The following is a 26,282-nucleotide window of genomic DNA, read 5'->3' as shown; positions in this document are numbered from 1 at the left end:
AGTATGATTTCGAGTTTAAGGCAAGGTTAGTTAAATTTTCGTCTTCAATTCCATGCAAAATATCGATTATCTATCATGTTAAGGGAGAATACAACAATATCGCCTAATCTAAGGGCAAATTTCGTAGCAGCATGGTGGCAAATTGTTCTACGCTCAAGTGTTATGTGCAAATTCGCCCAAATGACATCATACATAAAGACTACTGCTGGCCGACGTACTGTACAGAGAGCAGAAAACCTTGAATCATATTCGTGTCGTGGTTATATTGAAAATATATATCAAGTTTTCGATATGTCAGGAGCTTCGGGAAACAATAGCAACGAAGCTAAACCTAAGAAAAGTTGGTTTGTTAATTCTCGATAATACAACGCCTTACTTCTGCCTCGCTTTCTATAAAACTTACACTTCCTTTTTTTGGCTTTTTTAGGTTGGTGCACAATCTTGTGAATGAAAAGGTGAGCTTGACTTTGTTTATTCCTTCTGCGACACATGAAGTTAGGAATTTGTGTCGTAAAAGCTGTAAAACGTAAGAAGTTCTGATTTGAATGATACACGCAGGGACTTGTTTTAATAAACGAGAAAAGTGCTTACGAAGCATATTGGTAAAACGCTAGCGAAGGGCTTTGACGATCTAAGGCAAACTTAGTTAAATTTTCGTCTTCAATTCGATCAGGAATATCGATTCTCTATCAAGGTAAGAGAGAATTCAACAATACGCCAAACAAAAGCGCAAATTTCGTACAAGTGCGGTTGAAAATGTATGAGGCTTCCCTTTGCAATCCTTCGTAATCATGCATGTAGTGCGCACTATTTGTTTTCTACATTCACTCCGCGTTATTTTTCTACATTTCTTGAAACGTGTAACTATTCTGGTTCTACATTAGAGCATGCTGTTTTTCCTCTGTGACGAATCAAGTTGACAATAATCCGCGCGCATGTATCGTTCGTAAAATATGGCAGATTCGGGCGCGTGGTTCATACAGACAAAGCCTTGAAAGAAACCAAGCTTAAGGAATTCATTGCAAAAACGTAAAGCGTGAAAGAAACCATGTGTAATGATTCGCTTTTAAAACAACGTTTCAAAACCTCAAAAATACCACAATCAGAATTTCTTAGTAAATTTTGTTGTTTGCTGAAATGTGCACATCTAGCATATTCTGACAGCCAATCAGAAGACGACACAACATCGAACGTAATCCAACCTTATAGACATACGTAAAAGCCTGCGCACATAATAAGCATTGAAGAACTATACAGATAGCTTGGCAAGACATCTTGATCCATAGTCGTGTTTAAATCGCAAAATACAAATCAAGTTTTAGATATGCGTGGAAAGTCGGGGTCATCTGGAAACACCACCGGTGATAAAGGATATGATAAATCTGACGGCGGCAGTGGTGATTGGAGTAAGTCTCGATAATACAACGCATTACTCTTATTTCACTTTCTTTAAAACTTTCTTTCCTTTTCTGGCTTTTTTCAGGTTGGTGCACAATTTTGTGACAGAAACGGTAAGCTTGACTTTGGTTATGTGCTAATGCCACACAAAATAACATATTTTCGCGCCTTCTCTTCATATTTGAGATAAAACTCGATTTAGTCAGTTTCTCCCGTTGACTGCTGCTTCACCAGAGGAACAGCCGTTCCACAATTCGATAGGGATTTTGTTGCTTTATTTCGTTTGTCTTCCCTGACCTATTTGTGGTGCACGTGTTCTTCGTATCGTAACCCGGCTTTGTCGAAGTGGTGTTACAGGCTGCTGCCGATTAAAGCATCCTTGTAGATTCTTGCTGGTGCATGTCGTTCAATTCGGAGTTCTGTCCTTTAGCGGCACAACAACTAACCTCCACAATTTTATTGGGTCGGTGCGCGCTGTTTAATTTCTGTCTTATTTTAGCATTTGCTTTTCGAACGCTAACTTATTGTGCGTCTGTGTTTCAGGGTATGAGAAAAAGGATGGCGACGACTGCGTACTGCTGTAAAAGGTAAATTTTTTAACACTCTTTCAAAATTGAAAACAGAATCGTTTTTATACAGTTGTGTACTCCTTTCGTAGAACTTGAGCACTAAGCTGGACACAACCCACTTAGAAGAACTTTTAGCAAACTAGACTATTTCTGAGCGTTGATCCTCAGTTGGAAAAACCCGACTTGTTAAAACTCGTGCACAACATGAAAATAAACATTTCCGCGCAATTGTCTTAAAAAGTAGAATTCAGAAATAATCCTAGCTATTCTCGTTTCAAAACTTACACCAATTTATTGCATGCGTTCAATCTATAGTATTTAAAACTACGGAATATTAACCAGCTTGTCTTGCCTTTCAGACCCCGAAGACCACATTCTTTGAAGAAGAATCAATGAAGCCCTTCTTCGCAAGGGCAGATGTGTTTCTCACTTTAAAAGTTACGGTGTTATTTACAGTTTGGAGAAGTTGTGCGCCTTTCTTACTTGTTTTATTTGGATGTTTTGGTTACTGTTCTATGTAAGTTTGAAAACGTTTTTGGTTTTGCAGTGTAATTCATGAAATGGCTAGTTTTTCGATGAGTTTGTAACTTTTCACACCTTGCGACTTGGTGTTTTTCAATTGACTAAGTTTGATGAGAAAGCAATGTAACATTTCAGTTATAAATTCGCTCGTAAATAGCGCACATCAGAAGTCGATGTAAGAGACTTGACTGAGATGAAGTCAATAAACATCACAGAAAAGTAACTTGAGTTAAAAAGGAAGGAGGAAGAACTTTTATAGCGACAGCATGTAAAACGTGGAACACCATGCCACTATCAACTCGAAAACTGGCAACCTTAAGTAGTTTTGAAACATCACTCTGGAAGAGCATTTTCAATGACCAACAGGTTTTAAATCATTTTATTCTGTAATTTTCATCTCATTTTTATGTATTTTAGCCATAGTTTTTAATATCTCTAATGTTTTTATTGTATTTTTAGTGCTTGGAGGGCCACTGTTTTATTAGTATTCTTTACTATTTTAGTGCTACCCTCATTAAATAAAGCCTTTACTTACTTACTTGCTGTGTTCTTGTTTATGAGATACGAGTGGCGCTTTCTCGTGTGATATCCGAAGTTCAAAAAACCGTACTAAACATCCCTTCCACCGTTTAACAAGGCAATGAACTAAGGGAAAATACTTGGTAGTTTTAAGTCCAAGACATTGGAAATGATTATATAAAATGCAAAATTTGTCAACGAGGGTTCTTCGCGGAAAATTACAGATAGTTTTTTTATAGAAATGTCAAACGGACTAAGCTAAGAAACTACATTTGGGAAATTTGAACATGGGTACATAGAAACTTGAATTATGAGCTCATTGAAATCAACCAGTGAGACAATAAGTGCAAATTCATGGTCATCTAAATAGTAATATTCAAACAAACGACTTAACTCCTTCAAAACTCATTTCTGTGGAAATTAACGCGCGCTGCAAGTATCTGTCCCGATGGGTTAAAAATAGTCTGGAATAAAGACGAATTGACATCTTCATCTCTCTAGCGCGCTTCAGGATGTTTTCCTACCCGATGATACGAGGACCTTTTTGAGATGAAAGACCTTGATAACTGCGCAAATTGGATTTCAAGACAAACGATGGAAAAGGGCTTTGCTGGCGTTCTACCAGTGACAATCTACCGTGATAATCTACCGTTCTACCGTGATTGTCAAGAAATGTGCTTTGTAAGCACATGTCTCGTTTATCAACTTGCGATTTCTAAGAAATGACATGAAAATAGCCTGCGCGTACTTCATTAATCCCAAAATACCCCCTTTTGAATGCCTTTTATGGAGGTGGCGTGAATCAGTAACATTCTAATCACTTCCTGAGTCTAAGGCTCCCTAGAAGTGGGAAGTATAAAAAGTTAATACTTTCAGCCTCATAGCAAAGTGCGCGATCATTCGGCCAATTTATCATAACTGGAAAATCAGATCGACTCTACACACTGAGAAAAATTTGGTTTGAGTGAACATGTCAACAGGCAATTCGGGAACAACCGGAAATACGACTGACGACGCAGGTTATAAGGATTCTTCATCGTGCTCAGACAATAGCTCGAATAGTAAGTGCCATTGTGTCGACCAGAGCTTTTGTTTAGAAACATCTCTGAGACCTTTTATGACCCTCATTTTTAGCTTCTACCGACGGCAACACAGGGACTGGCGACTCGAATACGAGCACGGGTGGTTCAAGTGAAGGAAACGGTGGAGGAAGTAAGTTCTCGTGTTCGTTGAGCGTTTTTTCGTGTTCGTTACGAAATAATCTACCAACCACATCCTATTTCTTGTTTTAGATTGCGTACACAGCAGCGGCGAACTAGAATGAGGATTTAAGGTGAGCGCGCTTTTAGATCTTTGACACAACAAGCCCAAACGTATGTTATTTTATTGTGCAATTCTTCTGACATAGCGGGCTATCTTTTTACCCGAAACATATCGATTTACAGCATATCAAAACAAACATTGGAAAAGCGCTTGGCTAGCATTTCACCAAATGCAATGAAAGCACAATATCAACAGGCGACTTCCAAGAACCAACTTGAAAGGCACATGCGCGCACGGCAGTCATCCAAAAATAGCCATTTCCGAGTGCTTGGTTAGTCGATTGAGTAATGATTAGCGAGGCAAGAGGAATTGGATAATTTTAGATACATCTCTATTTAGCGCAAAATTCGTCCTTTAACCTGGGTGAAATGTAATATTTCAAACGAGCCAAACATGATTCGGCAAAGAAACGTTGTTTCAACATGCTTCGTAAGCATGCTTCATAAGCAGTTTTATAAGCCACGTCTGCGGCTAAACTTGACAGCTGTCGGAATCGGACATTTCATACTTCAGTTTCGGCGCGTCTCGCTCTATAAAGCACTGATCTTGCGTCAGTCTTAATAAAGTAGAGCATCCATCTCAACTGGTCGCTGTGAGTCAACTTGCTTATATACGACAGCCATCGAAAATTATGTCAGGAAAACCAACGCCGAATCCCACTCCAGAACCAACGTATCCAAAGCCATCGCCACCACCGAGTCCGCCACCATCGAATCCCTCGCCGAAGGGGGGCTGTATTCGATTCCGTTGAAGATTGGAAAAGGTATGCGATAATATTGACCTCTATTCTCTGCTTTAATCCTTCGTACTTTAGGTTCTCCACCGAGCTTTGTCGCAACTTTTCGCGCCACGAGTGACAGTGATACTCAGTTAATTAAATTCCCGTTCCTCTCGAATAGTTAGAAATTCCCTTGGTCAGCAAAATCTATCTCCGTCTTAGAAAACGCCACGTATCTTAAGACAAATTATTAAAGAGGTTGAAGAAATCTAGCGCACATATTATTGTGATCAATCGTTCGTGCTGTTGAGAGGACGTCTTGACGAGCTACTCTCTTGATATCATATAAAGCAATCTCTAAAATGCCCGGAAGATCCAAAGCAACGGCTAATGTTGTCCGCGACGCAGGTTACAGATGCAAAAAACAAGTCGAAAGATCTACCAGAGCTCTTCATAGATGTGTACGCCGTTCTCAGCCGCAACGCCTTCTTGCAATGTTGCAAAGAACTGCTCGAAGTAAAGTATCATTAGATCATGATATTGTTTGCAAGTCATTTTGCTTTCCTTCATTTTGACATACTTCTCTCTGTTTCAGCGTGGATAGCATCCTGCACTGTAATGTAACAAGGTGGGCTAATTTTGTGTTCATGCTTTTGTTCCACATCGAAAGTGAATCAATTGATATTACAATGTCACCCTTTTTAGCCAAACTGAAATTGTTTTATTTGTGGTTTAACAGCATCAGTCAGTGTCAAACGCGTAAATGCGCAAAAAAAATTGCATGCGTTTTAACCAATGGAATACATTATGTCCTCATAATATCTAACTGCTTAGTACTTGGTCAGCTCACGTTTGTTTGTTCCAAAGATAGGATTGAAGCTGAGAGTCATTGCGCAGTTAAATATTAAGCATAAATGAAAGCCAATGAATTGAAAACCATATCACTTTACAAATACAACTACAGGATATCAGCAGCAACACTCTGTAAGAGCAAGAAATATTTTAGCAAAGTTGATCATCAATCAGCAAATTGCAAGATACTGGTTATAAAATGCAAAAAAAGTTAAGTAACCGGAAAGCTTTGCGGCGTTAACCACGTTGCGGAAGAATGACATTTTTTACGCGATTGAGTGTATAACGATTAGTTGTGAGACGTCAATCAAAATCACGGAAGCAAAAAGCGCGGACAACGACCCCATAAAAGCGTAAGACGGTTAGTCGTGGCACTCACTATAGAATTCTGAGCTGGCAAGTATTCTGCAAATTGTCCAAAGTATACCCAGAGCAGCAGCTACTAGTAATTCCACTCGCGATGCTAGTTACAAGAAGAAGAAAAACACTGGCAGCAAAAAAAAGCCAAAGAAAGGATCTGTTCAAAAGAAGACAAAAACCAAACAGAAACGTAAAGCTCCGCGCGCGAATCAAAGTCGGCGTGGAAATCACAACGAAAGTAAATACTGCCTCAGTTAAGATTCTGATTAGTTTGAATATTTTAAATTTCAAAAGCTAACTCTTGCGCATCTATATTTCAGGGTATCGCAAAGTCTGTCAAGTGTTGTAGAAGGTAAGTTTTTACACTCTTGCGAAAACGAAAATAAATTATTTTTTTACACCGTTGTTTAATGCTTACTTGCAATTTGCGCAATACACTTGGTACATTTCAACCAACTTGAAAAAAGTGTTAGCAAACTAGACTATTCCTGAGTGTTAATCCTCAGTTGGAAAAACCCGTATTGTTCAAACTCTTCGCGTGCATTGTGGAAATAAACATTCGCACGCAATTGCCTCGGAATGACCTAGGACTTCAGAAATAATTCTAGCTATTCTTGTTTCATAACCTACATTGATTCGCTGCTCTACTGCAACCTGCAGTATTAAGCCTTACGGAATATTAATCAGCTTGTCTTGCCTTTCAGATCCTGATGATGAAGTTGTCGGAAGTGAACAGATGAAGCCCTTCTTCACAAGGACCGATGTACTTTTCATTTTCAAGTTTCTGGAGTTACCTACAGTTTAGGCATGTTGCACGCTTATCATAGACTGTTTTACTTGTATTATCTAAATGTTTGTAGGTTACTGATCTTTGTAAGTTTGAGACAATTTCGTTTTATGAGTGCAGTGATTGAAACAGCTAATTTTTGGTTGAGTTTGTTACTTCGATTAAATGTGCGTACGAATTTTTTTTTTTTACCAACTTTGTAACTTTTCATATTGTCTGCTTAGTGCAGTTTATTTGACTCAAGTTTGTTATAGAAGGGATGTGATATTTAAGTAATATTTTCTGTCGTGAATGGCGGTCCTCAGGAACGAATGTGAAATATCTAACGGAGTCAACAAACATAACAAAGAAAGTAACTTCAGTTGTGTGATTGTTCATTAAATAAAGCAAAGCTTCCTCGTCTGATATCTGCGTTTCAAAAATCCTCGCTAAAAATCCTTTCCAGTGTTTAACGAGGCATTTAACTAAAGAAACATATTTGGCAATTTTAAGATAAAACTGAATGACCCTTTAATACCCAATACATTCTGAATGATGATATAAAATACAGAATATGTCAACGAAGGTTCCTCGCAGCAAATTAGAGATACTTTCCCTGATGCATTGTCAAAAGGATTCAGCTAGTAGACTATATTTGGGAAATTTGAACATGGGTGAATAGAAACTTGAAATCAAGCGATGAGACGAATTCCAATTTCTTATTGGAATTTGATAAAGACAGCGACTGCGTTTTACAATGACTCTTTAAGGTAACCGCGTTGGATAATATGTGCTATAGGTATTGTTGGGTCGATATAGCAGTTGGTATAGCGGTCGATGTACGCTTGATATGGCGGTCGACATATCGCTCGATAGTCGGTTGACAGTCGCTCAATGATCGGTCGACAGTCGTTCGATAGTCGGTTGATAGTCGGTCGATATATCGGTTGACACTACTCACAATACACATGATCCAGCGCGCTTTTAATTATTTTGAATGCTTGGTAAGCATTTTTCTGCGATCAAAATTGACAGCTGTCGAAATAGAACATATGATAATAAGTCTCGGTGCGTCGCGCTATAAAAAACACTGATCTGACGACAAACGAAGTAAAGTTGAGCGCTCAACTCAACCTGTCACTAAGAATCAACTTGCACGTATCCTTCGAATATTATGTCGGGGAAACCAACACCGAATCCCACTCCATGTCCACCATATCCTAAACCGACGCAGCCGAAACCTCAGTCACCAAAACCTCAGTCACCAAAACCTCAGGAGCCGAAACCTAATCCATGAGGTATGCAACAAATGTCGTCTTCTGTTCACTTATACAAATCGTTCGCACCCCACATTCTCCACTGGTTTGTCGTAAATTTTCACGCCGCTGGACTGCGATATTCCTTTTCAATCCATTGTAAATTTGTTGTGCGTTCCTCTTGAATGGTCAGTCAAGTCCTGTCCATTGGTTGTATACGGAATTACGGTTTGATGACTCAAAACAACGTGAAGTTGTCTCGGTAAACGCTTTGCCTTCTCCCTGTCTTTCAGGAACTTCAAGAGCAAAACGGACGACGAGAATTGATGAGGAACTTGATGATCTTTCAAGAAACCGAGGAATTATCTCGTTGAACCGTTCTTGTGTTCTTTAAGCATACAAGCATTAGATGTTAAAAGCAAAAACGGCGTTGACAGTAGAGATTTCGTAATTTTGTCAGAGTTCACCACAGTATCTTCAGGAACAGTTTTTTGTATATTCTTCGCACGTAAAATGATGTCACATAGATTGTTGAATAAATGTAACACTTGTTTTCTTCGTGCACCTAAGTTTCGCTTGCTGTGTTTTTACTCGATATCCTAGTTATTGTTCGATACAGCGCTAGATACTCCAATTTATATTTAGGCGCACAATTCACATTAGCCTTTTCGACGGTATATTTTGAATAGTGTAATTTCCAAACATCCAAAATCTTCCTTCTCAAGATGTTAGTTATAATATGCTTAAGCATTCCGCGCCTAAAGTTCTCATCGCTTACGAAATTTGGTTAAGAAATTACAATAGCTTTAATTAACGCGCCTAAACCGCGTTCTACGATATCTTGCACGCCTTTCTTAACGTAACTCGTTCATCTGTCGAGACTCTTAAAGGGAATAAATTTATGAAGCGTATTGACAACATCTTGACGGTATAAAAATTTCAAATCAGTGGAATTGCTGTCAATAAAGTTGCTATTCTCGTCAAAGAGGCTGAAACGTTCTTAAATTACATAAGCCTGCATTTCATTGACTCATTGGATTTTGAGGAACAAGAAACAAACAATATCTCTTGAAACTCTTAAATCTTAAGTATGCCCGGGAAATCTTGTGCTTGCGGCAATTCAACCAAAGACGCTGGTCATCCATGCAACAAAGCAGAAAATCCACTTACAGCGAGCTTTCAAGAATTTCGTGTTTAGCTGTGCAATTGCACGTGGTTGCTTGAATTATGAGCGCGATCACATCCCTACGTTGCGTAAATCAGATCTACAGTGATTGCGAAACAATAATTGATGCCCGAGTTCAACGATGATATGCGCACAATTCTTAGTGTGTTACCTCAGCCTAAACAGCCAAACAGAACTTGAATGGACAAGAAAAAAATTCAAAACAATGCTGTTGACATCTTGCTTCGCTAGCATTTTTTTCAATATGCTGTATAAGCACATTATGGCCAATCAACGACGCGTTGAATAAAATGAAAACCAAGTAAGGGCGCCGTGCCTCAATAAACAAAGATGCCCCGGAAATAGCTTAGAGTTTATCCCACGTATTTTGTGGAGCAAATAAGATGTGCGCATCTATGACTGTGCCAAAACGAGATAGAAAGGAAACCCGAGGCCATTTCCCACCTATTCATGGCAACTTCCCAACAAATAAACAAACTGGCAGAGGTCGGCTCTGATACGTTAGTTAATAGGAAAGGACTAAATTTAGCACAAAGCGAACTCAGTCACTACAATTTGACAGCAGAAAAATTAAGACCCTGAACTGTCAATCAATCAAATGACTGTGTTCTATATAATCTGTTTCATTTATTGAGGCTTCTATACTGCCATTCGGCGAGCAAAAACTTATCCTTCGCTGGGTTTAACTAAAACGATAATATGCCTGGCAAATCCTGCGTATGTTGTAACTCTACGAATGACGCTTCTTACCACACTCCGTGCAGCGACTGTAACTCTAAATGCAAAAAAGCCGGAAGGTGTAAAAAAGGTTCGTGTAAGTGGTAATTTATCGTTAATGGGCTTAGAAGCGCCAAAAGCCACGAAGTATTCATTCTTTCTTCACCATTCCAGAAAAGTGCGACCATGGTAGCTGGTGTGTTTTGCTGTGATGATTTCAGGTAAGTTTTAAGCACAAACCCTCGCCCTTCTTTCACCAGTCGTGCGGAGTTGACAACATGGCGGAATAGCGTCATTCGCTCGACACGTACTAAATCTTCCTTGCACCTGTATTTGAGGTTGGCGCAAACGATCAGTGATCTAAAAGGTACATTTTCGATGCTCCTTCGAAAGTGATTATTGTTGCCAGACTGTTGTCTGTTGTTGTTCTGTTATTCGCGCCTTAGGCTACATAGATTAAACCCTCTAGAAAGAGTGTTTTGGAGAATATACTATTACTAAATCTCTATAGATCCAGAATTGTTTAAACTCTTCATGCACCGTAGGAAAGTAGACATTAGCGCGTAATTTCCTCGTCTTGTGCTTGGTTAATCGATTAAGCGATGATTATAGAGGCGTGAAGAAGTCGGATTGTTTACATGCAAATCTACTAAGTGCAAAAAATCGTCCATGGACCCGTTGGAATGAAACACGCCAACATGATTGGGCAGAGATACTTATCAGCTGGCAAAATCTATTTGTCAAATGGAATCAATCAGTGATACAATCTCCGTTTTAGGAAGCGCCACGTATGCTAAAACAAATGGCTAGAGAGGTAAACAATCTTGCTCACATATTATTGAAACCGATCGTTTGTGCTGTTGGAAGGAAGAGTGACTATCTGCTCACGAGCTATTCCTCTAAAATTCCCGGAAGATCCAACGCAACGGCTAATACTGACCGCGACGCAACTTATAAAGTCGTTAGCACATGTAGAGACGTTTCTAAGGCACGTCGCCTTCTTGCAATCTTGCATAGAACTGCTTCAAGCAAAGTATCATAAGAACATTACATCGTTTGCAAGACATTTTTCTTCCTCTGTTTTGACATTTTTCTCTTTATTTTAGACTGGAGGGAATCCTGCACCGTAATGTAACAAGGTAAGTCTCATTAATAACCATTTTTTTCCACATCGAAAGCGAATCGTTTCATGTTATTATGCTATCCTCATTTTCCCATCTAACATGATTCTATCATGGCTGTTACAGCTCTAGTTAAGGTCAAACGCCTAAAATGCTGGTGCATTTTGCTCTGAGTAAATGGTAACTTTCCTAATCTTACAAAACAACGTTTGAGCACAAACCCTCATCATTCTATAGATCGAGATTTCCAACATGGCGGAAGATCGTCGCTTGCCCATCAATTACTTGACACGAATTAAATCTTCTATGCAACCGTTTTTCAGGTCGGCGCGAAGGATCAGTGATTTAAAAAGTGAATTTTCAATACTCTGTCGAAAGTGAATCGAGAATCGTTGTTATACTGTTGTTTGTTGTAATTGGCAATGAGCTAGATTGATTTAACCCTCTGGAAAGAGTGTTGAGTATAACACACTTTAGATCTTGAAGCGTTCCAAATATTTACGTACAGTAACAAAATATATATTCGCAAATAATTGCCTCTTCTTGGCTTAGACTGACATCGAAAAGAATTCTGGCTAGCGTTCTTTGCTGCTTAACTCAAACCGACTTAGTCACCACCGTGCAAAGAACTGTATTCGTACAAACTATCCCTCCTTGATCAGATTACCTTGCCTTTCAGATATCAAAGACCAAGATTTAGAAGGACGACTAATGAAGCCTCTATCAACAAGGACAGAAGCGTTTTTCGTATTTTATTTTTTGGAGTCATCACAATTTGTTCACGTTACGAGCCTAAAACAGACATTCACTCGTACAAACAAGGCACAAAGCTTTTAATCATTGTTAGCCTAGCATGAAACAATTGAAGTATTTGGATTAGTTCTTAGGTAGGGTCCTCATCTGAACGAGAATTAAGACATTTTTTTGCAACCTAAGCAGCTAAGCACCTTTTTCGTGCGTATGATTAATAATGTTGTTTATTTGACCTATGCTCCACGAGAGAGCAATATAACATCTAAGTCATCATTTCGCACACGAATGGAATATAACAGAAGATGCAAAAGACCTGACAAAGATAGAGTCAATAAACATCACAACAAAAGTAACTTGAGTTGTGTTTTTGTTCATGGGTTAAAAGCGGTGTTTTCGCGTCAGATCTACATATCGGAGTCAGTTCAGATCAATAGCGATTTCAAAACAATTAGTTGATGCCAGCATTCAACGGTGTAACGCGCGCAATTCTTGGCGCGTCGCGTCAGCCCAGACAGCCAAACAGAGCTGGAATGGATACACACACAATAAAAAAAACTACAAAACCATGCTATTAATATCGGTATCATGTGCACAATTTCTAGCGTTTTGCGTCAGCTTAAACAGCTCAACAGAGCTTGAGTGGACATAGAAAATAAAAACTGCAAAACAATGCTACTGACATAGTGCTTCGCTGGCGCTTTTTCGATATGCCGTGTAAGCACATTTTTGTCAATCGACGACCGACCGCCGCGTTGAATAAAATGAAAACCAAATAAGGGCGCTGTGTCTCGATAAACAAAGATGCCCTGGGAAAACTTAGAATTCAACCTGTGTCTTTTGTGGTGCATATGAGATGTGCGCATCTATGAATTAGGCAAACCGAGAGAGAAAGGGAACCCGAGGCCATTTCTCGTCAATTTATGGCATGTAAAGATGAAACTATTTTAATGTAATAGAAAAATCCGAGCCCCAGATGGGGCATCTTCCCAAGATATGGCATCTTCCCAAGAAATAGACAAATTGGCAGAGGTTGGCGCTGATACGTTAGTTACCAATGTTTTGTTTCATGAAACTTCAAAGTACTAAATTTAGCACACAGCGATCTTATTAACTACTTTGAAAGCAAGAAACTTGAAACTCAGTGGGCTATGAGCTGTCAATCAATCAATTTGCGACACATGTCAGATCGGCAGACGCATATTCAGTTCAAAAGTCTGTGTGTCAGTAAATAAAGATTTAGGCTGACTAGTATTCTTGGGGAGCAGCAGGAAACTTATTCTCACTCCGCGAAAGCTTTAACATGCCTGGGAAGTCATGTTTATGCGGCAACAGTCCAGATGACCCTGATTACGACAGACCCTGCCAAATCTGTCACAGTACTGATTGCACATGCCGTTGTAAAACGGGCCGGTGTAAGTAAGAATTCGTTTTCACGGGATTTCAGACGTCCCATCCGACAGAAATTAACTGTTTCTCCACCATTGTAGGTACGTGTAAAGACAGCTGGTGCATTTTGCTCTGATAGTACTAGGTAAGCTTTGTAGTCTAACAAAACAACGTTTAAGCACAAACCGTAATCATTCTGTAGACCAATCAAGCGAGGTTACCAACATGGCAGAAGATCTGTGCTTTCTTCCATCAATCGCTCGACACGAGCAGAATCTTCTATACAACTATTTTTCAGGTCGGCGTAAAACAATCAGTGATTTAAGAGGTAAATTTTCAATAATCTATCGAACGTTACAAAAGAATCGCTGTTGTAGTGTTGTCTGTTGTAATCGGTTGTTGGCACCATAAGCTACAGAGATTTAACCCTCTGGAAAAGAGTGCCTACTATTGCTGAATATCTTTAGATCCAGAATTGTTTAAACTCGCTATGTACAGTGGGAAAATATACATTCACGCGTAGTTGCTTCGTCTTGGCTTACACTAAGACATCAAAATTATAGATAGTGTTTCAAAGATATCTCTTGTTGCTCAACTTGAACCGACTTCTTCACCACCGTGCAAAGAACTCCATTTGTACCGACTGCTGTATTTATTGCCATCTATACTTAATCAGATTACCTTGCCTTTCAGATACCAAAGACCAAGTTTTAAAAGGAGGATTTATGAAGCTCATATATAGAAGGACCGAAACGTCTCGTGTGTAATGACCTAGAGTTGCCGCATATTGCTCACTTTGCTGATTTCATATGACGAAGGCAATTGGAGTCGAGCTGGAGTTTACAGATAGTTATAGTTTTCCAAATGCTTTTGATCATAATTAGTTTAGCATGAAATGATTTGTATTTGGATTAGTTCTTAGTTATGGTCTTTACTTGTACGGAATTTAAGACATAAACTTTTTCACAACCTAAGCACCCTTTTCGTGCGTTTGACTTCTGATGCTGTTTATTTGATCTACGTACGTTGAGAAAGCGATGCAACATCTAAGCCATCATATCGCTCGCAAATGTATTACAGGAGGAGAACTGATGTAAAAGACTCGGCTAAAAGGGAATCAATAAACATCACAGAAAAAGTAGCTTGATATGCGTTGTGGTTCAAGAGTTATTAGCGCCATTTCTGAGACTCGCACAAAACCTACTTGATATTCATACTAATGTCAAACAATATCGATGGCACAGAAATTCGAGAAGACACTACAGGATGTCTCAAAGTGGGTTATTTGCCGAAAAATCGCAAGGAACATTGTGAAGCCACAGTCAAAGGCATTAATCTAGGGGAGTACCACTACCATCGACATTTTAAGGGAAACTGTGAAAAGACCCGTTGGCGCCCATGAACGTGGAAATGACAGTGATATATGCAAAGTGCTTCAAACGGGAAGTCGGCTGATGATTCCAAAATTAGGTCAAGCCTTTGACGTTTGCGAGAATTTTACTGCGCAATGAAGCTGATGTACTGAAGGCGTAGTTATCTGAGATTAAATTGCAGCAGGCTAACAAATTCGTTTCAATTTCTGTTGAAGAGAGATGAACCACTCCCGTAATGCATGGGAAGATGATTGCGTTTTTGCGCAAATGGAGATTAGAAAATGTCAAGACAGGGGTTGCTTGAAGTGGCGCTTTGTTAGCACTTAATGATATGTGATATAAGTATATTTCGATCATTCACTTCTTCGACAGTTTCTCATACGAGGCGCAAAGTTTAAAAGAATTTCACTTTGTCTATGTGCAGATATGAACTAAACAAAATTTGACCTTGGGCGCGTTCATTGTTTTTCATTACAACTAAGTAAGGCAACTAAACAAAGCTCTTTTAAAGAAGATGAATGCTAAGAGAATGAAATGGCAGCCGTGTTTTTTTTGTGCGGTAAAACCAATGAAAGAGAGTAGAATACAATCAAGCGCCTTATATAGAAGAATGACGTAGAAGTCTCTAACACGAGGGAGAAACTTAGCGAACTAAGCGCGCTATCATATCAAGGGGGCAAACTCGTTCTCGGCGATTAATAAGTTAAGAGCAAGCCTGATTCCACCAAGAAGATGTCGGGAGGGTCAGGAAATTCGTCAACGGATAAGGATTATGGCAGTAGATGTAATTGTACGATTCTGTAAAAAAGCGCTCAGGAGGTAAGCTTAACCTAAATTCTGAAGTCGCGCTTAGTGTTCGCTCAAAATAATGGCGTAACATTGCTGCGTTTTTAATAGAATTAAGTTTTCTGCCTCGCGGTCTTCTTTTTGTTCTCGTAGTGTTCGGCTTTTCTCGGAGTCGATTATCGATACAATGTGATGCTAAATGAAATCCTTCGACTTACATTCGCACCAAACTGCGTAGTCTTTGAGCTCGATTTGAGAATGGCGCTCTCTACTTCGATGATCAGCATTGTTTGTCGTTTGTACAAGATGGCGGATAGCGGTACCAAATCGAGTTTGTGAAAGCATTTGAGCACAGTATTAGATCTATAAGTTCTCACTGATACCGTCCAAAGCCATGATTTCTGTGCGAACGGAGCGACGATCAAGAAAACCGAATCTGCTCAAATAACTATTGAAAATGAAGCAAATTAAAGTGTGAGAGCAAGCGAACACATTTGCGTCATGGGTAGCTAGCAACGAGACGTGGTTAAGTTGAAGACTAAGTTGATTGACTTCGACTCATGCAGAAACACTTCGTGATTTTCTTTTACCCAGAATGTCCCTTATGAATGGACTGAAGGCAGTTGTTTTGTGATTTTGTGTATAACAGCGAAAAAGCTTATAAATAGGTAGACGCAACTTCTTCGCCACGCAGTAAGGTTCCCTTCATTATGACATTGTTCTTGCTTGACACTAGAACCCCCATCGAAATAAAGTATGCCTCCGCAAATGCTAACAGGGCCAAATGTACTCCGTGATAAAGACACGAAGATATACTCTCCAAAAACTTATGATAACAAAGAAAGAGATGGACGATTGCAAGGTTTCTTTAGTATATCACATGATAGCCGTCTAAACGGCTAGTTTCTTTTCCATTCTTTTACCTTACTACGCTGCACATGAAAAAAAGTGAAGGTGTGCCTCGAAACTTTTCTGTGACTGACTGTAGCTCATTGGAAAATCATATTCCCTACTCAAATTTAGAAAACCAAGTGCGCGCTACGAGCCAAACCGATATGTCTACTCAGAGAGAAAATCACTTGCTTTCCTTTGCATTCCACTTATAAATAAATAATAATTTAGCAATGGACATCCACTGGGTGGCTCTTCTTGTCCACTGTTTCCAGATCGAATTGGAATTTAGAATGTTGGTGTTTTTTTGGATAGGAGTTCGTTAGTGAGCAAAATCTCTCTACTAGATAAACTAATTGCATAAGAGATTTCCGCCTTAAAGGCATCGGATATTTAAGCACAAACTACGAAAGCGCAGAAATAAATATTTAAAATGATGTTGTTCTGATCGATCCTTCACTTGCAGAGAGCAAAAGTTGACAAGGCAATCGCCTTGTATCGCTATGAATCATACTTTTAAACTGCCAAGAAGATCAAACGCATTAGCCAATTTTGCCCGCGAAAATGATTATAAACGTAGAAGAAAAACTCGAAATACCAATCAAATAATCAATCAATCAATCAATCGTTTATTCAACCCTATTGCAGTAACAACTGAATTGCAGGGGGCGGTCGCGACATACATTTTGAAATTTGACAATTACAAAATCATTAAATCTTTTGCACTTGCCAGTAGAGGCCTGATACGATTGTGAGCCTGAGCGTAAATTATAACCATGGTAATAAGCCAGCGGAACCCGAAAGAGACTACTAAGTGTTCCTGACACATAACAGGACTTAGCAAAATTCACGTGAGCTTGTTACCGCCAATCGCTAAGAATTTCAAGGTCAGCAAGACGTAGAGCGTCGCTATAACAACGATCAGGGACGACAATATAAAGAGCTTTCCTCTGGACTTGTTCTAAAAAGTCTACTAGCGCTGTTTGTAGATTAAACCCGAGTGATTCAACAAAGACATGGGAATTTCAATCAATTGTAAACTTCCATAAGGTCGTAGTAGTAGCAAGTATGATAAATATTGTAAGAAATAGACAACTTTTTTGAGAGACATTTTTCGGCGTGCTTATGCCATCTTCAATCAATGAGTAACAGAACTTGAGTAATTATATAACAGACAAGTAGATGAGTAAAATATTTACAGTATGATGTAATACAAAGGCGGGTACTAATTACAACGTGACACCAAACATCAAAGGTGTGAACTAAAACGCTAGAAAAGTGTTCTAATGCTGTAATTGTTTGTTAAGTTCAGGTTTGACCTTATTTATATAAAAAGCTTCTTTGAGTTTTAAATCAATAGAGTTGTTAGCAGAATCCAGAATACTAAAGCAAGAAAGGGAGTATTTGCTCTTACAAGAAGGAGATGTATTGAAATGCTTAAAAATATGCGAGTTTTTATCGCTTTCCGTGTGCTCCTTTATCCTAGTAGAGAAGTGGCGACTAGTTTCGCCAATATAACGGGAATTACATCCCGCACAAGAAAATTGATAAACTACCATGGATTTTAGAGAATCAGGAGTACGATCTTTAACACTGAACATGTTTTTAATTTTAACAATTACAGCATTTTAACACTTTTCTAGCGTTTTAGTTCACACCTTTGATGTTTGGTGTCATGTTATATAATTACTCACGTTCTGTTACTCATTGATTGAAGCATAGTTCTCCCTATTAAATATGATTGAAGATGGCATAAGCATGCCGAAACATGTCTCTCAAAAAAAAGTTGTCTGTTTCTTACAATAATTGTAACCTTGATGTGTGTTCCTCTTGAATAGTCAGTGAAGTCCTGTCCTTGGTTTGCATACGGAATTAGGGTTTGATGACTCAAAACAACGTGAAGTTGTCTCGGTAAAAGCTTTGCCTTCTTTCTGTCTTTCAGGAACTTCAAGAGCAAAACGGACTAAGAGAATTGATGAGGAACTTGATGATGCTTCAAGAAACCGAAGAATTATCTCTTTGAACTGTTCTTGTGTTCTTCACGCATACAAGCATTAGATGTTGAAAGCAAAAAACAGCGTTGACAGTAGAGATTTTGTAATTTTGTCAGAGTTCACCACAGTATCTTTAGGAACAGTTGTTTGTATACTCTTCGCACTTAAAATGATGCCACGTAGATTTTGAATAAATGTAACACTTGTTTTCTTCGTGCACATAAGTTTGGCTTGCTGTGTTTTTACTCGATATCCTCGTTTGTGTTAGATACGCCGCCAGATACTCCAATTTATATTTAGGCGCACAATTCACATTAGCCTTTTAGACGATACATTTTTAATAGTGTAATTTCCAAACCATCCAAAATCTTCCTTCTCAAGATGTTAGGTATAATAATGTTGAAAAGAGATGATGCACTCTCGTCGTGCACGGGAAGATGATTGCGTTTTTGCGTAAATGGAAATTAGAAAATGTCATGACAAGGATTCCTTGAGGTGGCGCTTTGTTAGCACTTAATGATATGTGATAAAAGCATATTCCATCATTCACTTCTTCGACAGTTTCTTGTATGGGGCGCAAAGTTTAATAGAATTTCGCTTTGTCTGAGAGCAGATACGAACTAAAATAAATTTGACCTTAAGCGCGTTCATTGTTTTTCATCACAACTAACTGACGCAACCAAACAGCCCGCTTTTAAAGGAGATGAATGATAAGAGAATGAAATGGCAGTCTTGTTTTTTCTTCCTTTCTTTTCTTTCTTTTTTTTTTTTTTTTTGTTGTTGTTGTGCGGTAAAACCAATGAAAGAGAGTAGAATACAATCCAACGCCTTATATAGTAGTATGACGTGAGTCTCTAACACGAAGGAGTAGTTTAGCGAACATAAGCGCGCTATCATACCAAGAAGGGAAACTCGTTCTCGGCGATTAATAAGTTAACAGCAACGCTTGATTCCACCAAGAAGATGTCGGGAGGATGTGGAAATACGTCAAATGATGCAAGTTATGGAGGTGCTCGTGAGCCTTGACTTTAACTTCTGAAATCATGATCTACTTCTTCTGGTTTTATTTCTGTGCTTTTGAACATAACGAACCATTTGTTTTACTATCACTTTTAGGATGTCATTGCTGTACTATTCTGTGAAAAGCGCTCATGAGGTAAGCCTGGCCTAAATTCTGAAGTCGCGCTTAGTGTTCGTTCAATGTAATGGCGTAACATGGCTGCGTTTTCAATAGACTCCAGTTTTCTGCCTCGCAGTCTACTTTTTGTTCTCGCAGTCTACGGCTTTTCTCGGAGTCGATTCTCGATTCATGTTAATGCTAGATGAAATCCTTCGTCTTAAATTCGGACCAAACTGCGTAATCTTTGAGCTCGATTTAAGAATGGCCCTCGCAACTTCGATGATCAGCATTGTTTGTCGTTTGTACAAGATGGCGGATAGTATTACCAAATGGAGTTTATGAAAGCATTCGAGCACAGTATAGCGATCTACAATTCCTCACTGAGGCCGTCAAAAGCCATGATTTATGTGTAAACGAAGCGACGATAAAGAAAACCGAATTTGCGCAAAGAACTATTGAAAATAAAGCAAATTGAAGTGTTGGAGCGAGCGAACACATTTGCGTCATAGGTGGCTGGCCACGAGGCGTAGTTTAGTTGAAGGCTAAGTTGATCGATATCGACTCGTGCAGAAACACGTCTTCTGCCTCTTCCTCGGTTTTTGTTTTGCTTTTTTATTCATTCGCGCACTTCTAACATTCTCTCCGCTGCTTCATTTCAGGTTATCTTCAGCACTGCACCATTCAATAGATAAGGTAAGCTTGTTTTTCTATTTCAAAAGTGAAAGTGATTCAGTCGTATTTTTCTCTCTGACAAACAACAAAATAGTCCGCCACGAAGCTTCGGTTTTACTACTACTTCTGTGTACATTTGTCGATGTTTCCATTTGATAAAATAAGGCTATTAAGTAAAAGTTCTGTAATTAGACATTCCCTCTAAGAACTGCACGCTAACAGAGCAAGCTTTCTTATCGCAGTTTACACCAATATGAAAGCAAAGACTTCACTTATGTTCGTTGAAAATCAATGATTCCAATGAATCATTTTACCACAGTGCCATGCTTTTCTTAGTGTTAATCAACTCTTTAGTGAAAGAAAAACGCACAGATTCTCTGTTCAAATTGGAAACCATCTCAGGTAGCAAAGGCAAGTACAAGATATCCTAAACGAAACTGTAAATGCACATCTTCACTGCCAATAAGCTTGTAGAGAGATCTAAGGTTTTGGTGACTCAGAGCTATGTGAATATGTTTCAGCAAACACACTGCGTTCTTCGTGTCTTTTAGGAACTTCAACATGGAATAGAGATTGATGACGATCTTGAAGATGCTTCAAGAAACTGAACTTTTATCTCTTTGAACCGTTCTTTTGTTCTTCACCTAATTAAGCATTAGATGTTACAGGGACATGATTGTTAAAAGTAGAAAGATTGTGTAGTTTTTTCAAGGTTTCTCTGAGTATGATATGCGAAAGCGATTTGCCTCAATTTTGCATTAATTTAATAGGATATCACCAGAAATTACAAGGACATGACTGTTAACAGTAGAAAGATTGTTACGTTTTGCCAAGGTTTCTCACATGCGAAAGCTTCTTGTTTAACATTTGCACTCGTGTAAAAGGATAACAATTAAAATTTGGAATAAATGTAGGACTTTTTTCCTTCCACACAAAAATTTGGTGTGCTCTGTTCTCACTCGACACATTCTTAAGCGATAGATAAAGGATGCCTCCAATTCAGAATAAATCCCTCACTTTAAGTAGGAATTTTCCATGAGACAACTCCATGAATATAAAAAGCTAACCATCCAAAGCATTTTTTGTCAAACATTTTGGTATTATAAGCTGGATTTTTAGGGCCTAAAACTCAGTTAGCTAACGGATTTTGGCTACGAAACAAGAACACAAACATCATTTGATGCCGAGCGCGCTTCAAACGCGTTCTACGATATCTTGCCAGCATCTATGAATTGGTTATTTTACCCTATCCGACTAAACGCTGCTTGAAAATCAAAGACTAAAACTTGGCAAGGCAAGGTTTAAAAATGATGTAAACTACATACTTTGTTAAACGTTTTCTAACTATGCCCTGTAAACACATATTTGTGAAACAATGGCCGATTGTAGCGTAGATGATAATGAAAACCATGTAGGCGTGCAGCGTTTAGGAAGAACAGATTCCTTCAATATAGCTCAGATCTTGACCCACGTATTTTAGAGAGAAAATATGGCTCGCGCAACGACATTTACGGATATTTATTGGCGATTTCTGGCAGTCTTTTCATCAATAAAAAAAATTGGCAAAGGTCGGATGTGCCACCCTTGTTAATGATGTTTTCTCTGAGAAATTTCAAAACACTGAAATTTAGCACCCAGCGATCTGATTCGCTACAAGTTGACAGCATGAAATTTGCAACTCGGTGAATTGTGAATTGTCAATCAATCAAATCAAGATTAGCGTCAGTTTGGCAGGCCTGTACTATAATAGCCTGTGTGTCAATCAGTAAGGCTTTCGGCTGATGTCCGGGGAACAAGGGACTTGTTATTCTTTTCGCAACTTAAGCCTAGACATGCCTTGTAGATCATACGTTTGTTGAAACTCTACAAAGGACACTACCTAACATCGCCCTACAACACTACAAGTCTTGTAAATGCAAAGACGGTTGTGAATACTTCTGTTTTGTGGAGAGGTTCTCTTAAATGGAGTTTGAAACACTAGCAACCAACAAGAATACTCGATTTCTTCGCCTGTTCAGTTTCGTGTAATCATGATACCAACGGGTTTGTTTTTCTCTGACGATTAAAGGTTAGTTTTCAGGTCTTAATGAGCAACGTTTTTGCAAAAGCCGTCACTTTCCGACAGAACCACACAATCGTTGAGTTCAACAAGGCGGATGCGATCCTTGTATTATCCACCAGTCGCTTTTAAGTGAACTTTATGATATTTTTACTGGAAAATTTCATCGAAATTGACTTAGAGACCTTTCACGAAAAGATTAGTACGTTTGCAAAGAATAAAAACCGAAAAATTCATTTTAGCGGTCAACATTCTTTGCGAGAGACGATACGACGCCTATTTCTAGCACGAGGTTGCATAAATTTGGAGCGCAGTCATTTCACCGAGTTGCGTCAAAAAGATGTTAAGGCATTCCAAAACACGCTCTCGCGAAAGAGATAGTCAGAACGCTAGCACAAGGAAGATTTTTAAATTTGGCGTGCGCAGCAATCCTTAGTTTAAAAATTGTCCACTACATGGCAACAAGACGACATTCTCCGTCACATTTAAGTCTACACGTCAGTTGTGTACTAGGAATGCGCCCTGCTCGGAATAATCCGGAAATAATTATGCAAAAATCATGTTTTCATGTTTCTAAAATGTGCATAAATCGGAATTATCCAGGAACGATTCCGCAATGTAAAGATTTAATTTCCTTTCAAAGTGAAAACCGCGGATTTGTAGGGAAATTTCAGTTAAATTTAGAGACGCAACAATAACTACAAGACAATAGTCGCGCGATCATCAAAAAAATTCTGGTCAGCTGAGAATGTTTCACAAGTCACGCGCAACAAATACTGCCCACTAACCCAGTCACATTATTCGAGTTGACTTCGAACTTTCTGGATTGTACTCCACGTTGTGAAAAGTTCGCGTATCTTAATTCGTTTAGAAAGATGAGCGATACCGACGACGATAAAAAAAAGAAAGAAAAGATACGTCAGAGTGAACGCCGAGTAACAGCTAATAACAAAACCAAAGAACCCTCTTACAACAAAAAGAACGATTCACAGCAAAAACAGACTCAAAGATCCACCGATCAAGAAAATAAAAAGAAGAAAGAGAAGAAAAAGGACGAAGAGTGAGTATGTAGTTCTTTTCTTGGTTGAATTTTTTTTTTCAAATGGACTGGTCTTCTGTGCCACGAAGAGGGGGCTTGTGAAGAGCTGTTGTCCATCGAAGAACACCGTCTAGTCAGTTTAAAATGGCGGACTAGCCGCCACGGGTCAAAGCAAAGCATAATGTTCGAGGAAAACTCGTCTCTTTACTAACTGTTATGAATTTTCAAGTTTCGCCGTTCGTTTGAAGATCCACAGATCGAACTAGTATTTCATTTCAAAATTCTGTAGGGATAAACAAATTTGAAACATCGCGCGGGTTAAAAAATCATGTGTACAACTAGGTGAAACATAGGCTTTTACGTGGCTAATGTTTTGCGCTCTTCCATAGAATGCGTTTTTACTACACTCTACTCAATGTAGTTTTCCTGGTACATCTAACATTGCTTTTCTTCTCTACTTCAGCTGACGAATCCCGTAAACTATAAAGGTGAGATGTTTGCTTCTTTCAAACCGAAAGTGATTCCTTGTTGCCGCCCAAGGCTTATTTGTAATTTTTTGTTTGCAATTGCTCGGTTGCAATTTGGGGAATGCTTGTATAAGTGAGGAGGACATTTCATCGCTGCTTTTGATTATATATGAATATTTTAGTTCGTGCCACGGTGATATAAGATCAAGAAGAAGGAAAAACTTGACGAAGTGTTTCCTTCCGTCATCTTCGCTCGGAAAGCACCACCTCAGACCCTCAATTAAAATGACCTAAGCAAATTGTTTCATGAAATTTCGTGGCAGTTATCAGGTTCAATCGCTCGGTGCATTATCCTATGAGAATGTCTTCTTTGTAAACGACATTTTACTAAAGTATAATCGATTATTTCAACTCTGCAAGCGTTTAGAGTGCATTTGCTATCACATGCTTCAAAATGGCGGATTTAGTAAAGGATATATTCAGTGCGTCATGGGAGACATGAGTCCATGATAGCGCACGCTAACGGAGTTTCATAACTCGAGGTTGAATTTGTTTGTTATGTGAAATTTCTCTCGCAAAATACTGTTCTGCGTCGAAGAGAGTGGAACTCGTTTTAGCTCAAAATGGCGTTCTAGATTAGGGCGCCACGTGTCAAAGCAAGCTATTCAGTTGGAGGAAAATTGTTGTCTTTTTGTTTTTTGCTTTTACTTAGGTTTACACGGGTTTCACCTTTTATTTAAAGATCTGAAGAATTGCGGTGCAAATTTTTCACATCGCCCGTAAATGGTCAAGGTCGTATTTCTTTCTATATTTCTGGCGCATTTAACATGCCTTTTTTCTCTCTTCTTTAGGTGACGAATACTGGAACTTAATAAGGTAAGAAGTTTGCTCTTTTTCAAGTCGTGATTCTTTGTTGCATTCGTTTGCCACCTAAGGTTGGTTCCAAAAGATTTTCGAGGCGCCACTGCAGTTTGCTCTTTTGAGGCAAGCTTGTTTGCGCGAAGAGGGTATTTTGTCGTTTCTTGTGATCTTAAACAATTCTTTAGTTCAATTCGATTGCGATATAAGTTGAATGTGAAATGAAAACCTTGTCAAAGTTTTCCTTTTCACCATATTTGCTCCAATTTGCTCCAATTTGCTCCAATTGATCATTTCAACTCTACGAAAGTTCATAGTGCTTTTGAAATCACATGCTTGAAATGGCGGAAGATGTTATGTTCAGTGCATCTTTCGTTCTCCCTTACTTCGTCGCGAGTGAAATTCGATAGCAAATTCGTGTTACAAGCACGGGAATATTATTAGGAAATACATTCTGCTGTTGTTTATTGGGAAGTTGCGAATAAAGTCTCAAAAATTTGACACGAAACATGAGCTACACTCACAGAAAGCAACTTTTCATTCGACACCCACAACTAAGCAGTTCCAAAGTTTCAAAAAACTACTGAGGACTTTTTAAAGAACAAGGCTTTTACCTTATATGAATGATCTTCGCTAGTAAATAAAAGCTTTATGGATAATATCAGAATAGTAAAATGGAACAATGTCGTTTAGGGTGCCCATTGATTTCTAATGTACTCAAAGCTACAGTCACTTCGAGAGTGTGAAAATACACTGCTTTTTTCTTCTCCGGTAATGTTTCTCGACTAAAGAGTGAAAGATGACTAATAATATTTTATTATCCTATTGACATTTAGACTTGAAAGAGAGAAGAATTATGAAACCTTAGAGACAAGGACGGATAAAGCTTTCTTTTTTCCAGTGGTCAAATTTTGTTGCTATAACTTTAATCGATGTTGTTTTATAATCTTTGTGTAATTTTTTTGATGTCGTGTAATTCGTTTTTGATCAGTGTCACAAAGCATCTGATTTTGTTGGTTTCTGTTTCGATGCCATGAAAATTTGTATGCTTTCATTTACAAAACAGATTTGTCACAGTTCATAAATTTAAGATTTTTGTGTTTGAGAAAAAGACATCAAAGTAAGATTCACGGAATAAAATTTGTAAACAGTATTTTGTAGCTCTTGAGATTTGTATGATGTATTATTGTACAAAACTGTGAACAATTATTAATAAAATTTGTTAAAGATGACTTTGTGTGTAGATCAATGAAGTGCTGCTAGATTTACAGGGGGTGAAGTAAAATATTATAGACAAGTTTGATCAAATCCAATATTCTCCTAACCTTTTCTGATAAATAGCCTATTGATTGTGAAGGGAAAATTTAGATGTGAATTGATTATACCATTTTTGTTCTCTGAGAGCGTGGATAAAAACATTTTGCAATGAATTGGCACCAAAAAATCTCACTTCTTTTAAAGCCATAATCCTCAAGGGAGGAAATACATAACATAATGATTTTCCGTCTGATTTCCACCGGATATCCGGGTATTCCGCACAAATGAACAGCCTGTGGTATGCATAATATAAAATCACT

At 38.6% G+C, this 26,282-nt stretch overlaps 1 protein-coding gene and 1 long non-coding RNA gene across 8 annotated transcripts; both read left to right on the top strand.

Annotated features, from left to right (window-relative positions):
• Positions 1–3,859: 3,859 nt before the first annotated feature.
• Positions 3,860–8,852, top strand: LOC148726262 (uncharacterized). 3 transcript variants are annotated; one of them, XR_015989279.1, is made up of 6 exons: positions 3,868–4,069; positions 4,143–4,220; positions 4,301–4,341; positions 5,645–5,677; positions 6,582–6,613; positions 6,966–7,453. It is a non-coding gene; the product is annotated as an uncharacterized LOC148726262 (long non-coding RNA). The 3 variants fall into 3 exon arrangements; XR_015989280.1 differs by lacking the exons at positions 5,645–5,677; positions 6,582–6,613; positions 6,966–7,453 and adding an exon at positions 8,577–8,852 and having other exon boundaries at positions 3,860–4,069; XR_015989278.1 differs by lacking the exons at positions 3,868–4,069; positions 4,143–4,220; positions 4,301–4,341 and adding an exon at positions 5,136–5,565.
• Positions 8,853–10,059: 1,207 nt separating this feature from the next.
• Positions 10,060–25,937, top strand: LOC111339102 (uncharacterized). 5 transcript variants are annotated; one of them, XM_088726693.1, is made up of 14 exons: positions 10,060–10,277; positions 10,361–10,407; positions 11,293–11,325; positions 11,987–13,472; positions 13,548–13,591; positions 14,140–15,638; positions 18,439–19,499; positions 19,607–19,646; positions 20,270–20,303; positions 20,834–22,350; positions 23,213–23,401; positions 23,844–23,868; positions 24,699–24,723; positions 25,542–25,937. In XM_088726693.1, the coding sequence occupies exons 1-4, from the start codon at positions 10,206–10,208 to the stop codon at positions 12,162–12,164; spliced, it is 330 nt and encodes a 109-aa protein (XP_088582819.1). In that variant the 5' UTR covers positions 10,060–10,205; the 3' UTR covers positions 12,165–13,472; positions 13,548–13,591; positions 14,140–15,638; positions 18,439–19,499; positions 19,607–19,646; positions 20,270–20,303; positions 20,834–22,350; positions 23,213–23,401; positions 23,844–23,868; positions 24,699–24,723; positions 25,542–25,937. The 5 variants fall into 5 exon arrangements, with proteins under 5 accessions (XP_088582819.1, XP_088582821.1, XP_088582823.1 ...); XM_088726695.1 differs by having other exon boundaries at positions 23,213–23,405; XM_088726697.1 differs by lacking the exon at positions 20,834–22,350.
• Positions 25,938–26,282: the final 345 nt, after the last annotated feature.

Source organism: Stylophora pistillata, chromosome 7 (assembly GCF_964205215.1).
Source record: "Stylophora pistillata chromosome 7, jaStyPist1.2, whole genome shotgun sequence".
Classification (NCBI taxonomy): domain Eukaryota; kingdom Metazoa; phylum Cnidaria; class Anthozoa; order Scleractinia; family Pocilloporidae; genus Stylophora; species Stylophora pistillata.
The sequence above is the reverse complement of the archived record's forward strand: the minus strand, read 5'-3'. Positions and strand labels throughout refer to the sequence as shown.